The 2,678-nt window shown below is 38.9% G+C and overlaps 1 protein-coding gene across 2 annotated transcripts; it reads left to right on the top strand.

The window, feature by feature from the left end:
• The first annotated feature begins 230 nt into the window (after positions 1–230).
• On the top strand, positions 231–2,345 carry LOC131144614 (cold-regulated protein 27-like). 2 transcript variants are annotated; one of them, XM_058093358.1, is made up of 4 exons: positions 231–443; positions 777–980; positions 1,302–1,533; positions 2,019–2,345. In XM_058093358.1, exons 1-4 carry the CDS (start codon positions 366–368, stop codon positions 2,111–2,113), a joined length of 609 nt encoding a protein of 202 aa, XP_057949341.1. In that variant the 5' UTR covers positions 231–365; the 3' UTR covers positions 2,114–2,345. The 2 variants fall into 2 exon arrangements, with proteins under 2 accessions (XP_057949341.1, XP_057949333.1); XM_058093350.1 differs by having other exon boundaries at positions 247–473.
• The last annotated feature ends 333 nt before the right edge of the window (positions 2,346–2,678 follow it).

Genomic DNA, 2,678 nt, shown 5'->3' on the forward strand with positions numbered 1-2,678 from the left:
AAATAAATATAAAATGAATGTAGGAGTCTGCATCGTTGATCATTGAAAGGATCCACAGATCCATGGTGGTGAATTCTTGTTGGGTTTGGGTTATGGTTCTGCGGGCGACAGTGAATGGAGGCGGTGATATTTTTGTGCAACTAAAATATCTATAGTGGGCCCCGTTCGCCGTAGTCCCTGCTACCAACGCAAGACATTATGGTGGTCCCACTGCTGACGTGGCCTTCACTTTTTCTGCTTTTGCCTGCCTTTGCCGCGCCCGCCCCAACCCAAAGCCGAAGCCGCCGCCGTGGCACCGCCCTCTGCCCTGCCCTGCCCTTTAAATTCCTCTCCCTTTGTTCCAATTGGAGAATTCTTTCGTGAATATGGAAGGCAACTTCTCCGATCCCATGCCGGCGCCGGCTTCCGTTGTTTCTCAGCCCACCGGGGACGATTCCAGCGATGTGAGTCCTCCACGGCAGATCACAAAACCGGTGACTGCAGATTCCTTGTTTCTTCAATTTTCCTATTATGTATCTTTTTTTAGTTTTTGAGCTTCTTCGGTTTTGTGCTCGTTAACTTGATTTTCTTTTGCCCTCCGGAGCTTTGTGGCGTTAATGGGCTTGACTGAAATGGCGTTTAGCTATTGGCATTCGATCTCTAGAGACTTGGTTTCTTTAATCTGATTAGAAGGGTTTTTTCTATTTTCTTTTTTCTTTTTTTTAGTGGTTGTCAAAAATATTTGAATTTCTTATGGGATCAATCTGTTAAATATTTTTGTGTAATTTGGCGAACAGAGTATTTCAGTGGAGGAACCCACATCCACGGAATGGACTGATGAGAAGCATAGTCTGTATCTGAAATCCATGGAAGCATCATTTGTAAACCAGCTATACAAGCATGACCATTTTCCCGTGGATTGGGCTGATTGGAATCCGCAGAAAATTAGAAATCCCATACACAGAAGTCATCGATCCGGCGGCCGAGTTTTTTCCGGCCATGTTGGTAGCCTACTCCATGTCTTGCATTGTTCATTTGCATAATGTTTGATTCGTAAGAAAAGAAATTGTCACTTTATTATTACATATTCCCATACAGTTTTTTATGCATTCTTGTCTTAAGTTGTATGGATAGCATAGATTTCTGAGTTGCAGATTTAGATTTAACGGTCACAATTTCAATATAATTTTGTGTTATATTTTTTCCAAATCTAAATAAATCCGAATTTATGGCATCTTCCAAACACAAACATTACATTTCTTCGTAATTAATTAACTAATGTATATTTTCTATTGTTGTTTCTCTTGTTCATGATCTTCTAGTTCAAGGTCTTTCGAGATAATTGCTGGAAAGTCGTCAACTTCAAAACAAATCGACCGGATCTGAGCATAGAGAATGATTTTTTGGGTGGCGCATGGGTTCAGCATTTTAGGGCTGCGCACATACTGCAAGATACAAAATCCAAAGAAGAAGCTGCAATAAGCTTAAGGAGGAAGAGGAAAACACATTATTATGGCATACCAGCCAATTCAAAAGGTCCCCTTGATACTGCAGGTAGCTTCTGTCTCTAAGTCTTGACCTTGCCTTTAGTTGCCCTAAATTAATGAACTCTTTCTTATAATTCCTTGTTTGCTTGCCTTCTAAAATATTGCAGTTAATTTTCCAGGCCCCGTTTGCTCTTTAGGTAGCATACATGCGTAAATGCTTTGCTTGATTGGCAGGAAAATAAAGTAAAAATTGGATTCAACTTTTTAAGGTGCATGAATATTTAGATGATCAGCTGGAAAGCAATGAGGAATTTTTCTAATCAACACACAGCTCCGAGGAAATTTTGGAGTTCTACATTTTGAATTCAATACTTGCACAAATTTAAACAGTGGGGGTGTAGACTTCCAAATTCCAATCTTGTTTCAGTTTTTTCTACAAACAAATGGGACATGGTGTGATCAAAACTTTGCCTTATAACTTGCCTTTATTCCCTTCTTGTGGATATAGAAGGTTGATTGCCTTGGTGATTAAATTTTTTATGGAACTTGCAGAGGTATCAGACCAGAACTTTGTGAATGAAGACCCTGAAGAAGAGAGCCTGGCACTTTATGCAGCGGGGGGGAAAGGAACGAAGATCGGCAGTTGACATTTTTTTTTTACATATTTAGTCTTACCCCTCAAGTTGTTCCATAACTGGAGAGAGAGAGAGAGAGAGAGAGAGAGAGAGAGAGAGAAGCCAAATGTGTGGTGATGAAGGATGAAGGGTATGACAATGTTCTTATTTTGATAGCGTAGATTTTATATTTCACCTTTTAGATTTGAATTTGCATGAAGTTAGATTGAATAATGAATACAGAATAATTTTGTATTGTGTTTTATCTAAATCCACATAGATCTAGCTCACTGGCACGTTGTGATGCCGTAAAAAGAAAGCTAAATGATAAAGACATGTCAAGCTAGAAAGGATATTAAGAAAACTGATAAAGCAATTCTAAGGAGAATATGGCATATATGAATGCATGGCAAGCATTCTACACTTGGTTTAAATGGAATTGAATAGTTGTTTACATCATGTTTGAAAGTTGAAGAAAGACTTGTAAGAGACGATGGGGCTATCCCTTCCCTCCAAACACGCACAAATCCAGCTTGCCTAAATTAAAAATTAGTAATTATTTACATATTGCAAGAATGTGTTTATGATTGTGAAAGTA

The sequence above is a fragment of the Malania oleifera genome, chromosome 1 (genome assembly GCF_029873635.1).
Source record: "Malania oleifera isolate guangnan ecotype guangnan chromosome 1, ASM2987363v1, whole genome shotgun sequence".
Taxonomy (NCBI): domain Eukaryota; kingdom Viridiplantae; phylum Streptophyta; class Magnoliopsida; order Santalales; family Ximeniaceae; genus Malania; species Malania oleifera.

Bases quoted from the DNA above. Each gene is read 5' to 3' on its own strand.
- LOC131144614 (XM_058093350.1), top strand. From the start codon at position 366: ATGGAAGGCAACTTCTCCGATCCCATGCCGGCGCCGGCTTCCGTTGTT. The intron at 981-1,301 runs GTTGGTAGCCTA...ATGATCTTCTAG, and splicing joins GCCGAGTTTTTTCCGGCCAT to TTCAAGGTCTTTCGAGATAA. The intron at 1,534-2,018 runs GTAGCTTCTGTC...TGGAACTTGCAG, and splicing joins AGGTCCCCTTGATACTGCAG to AGGTATCAGACCAGAACTTT.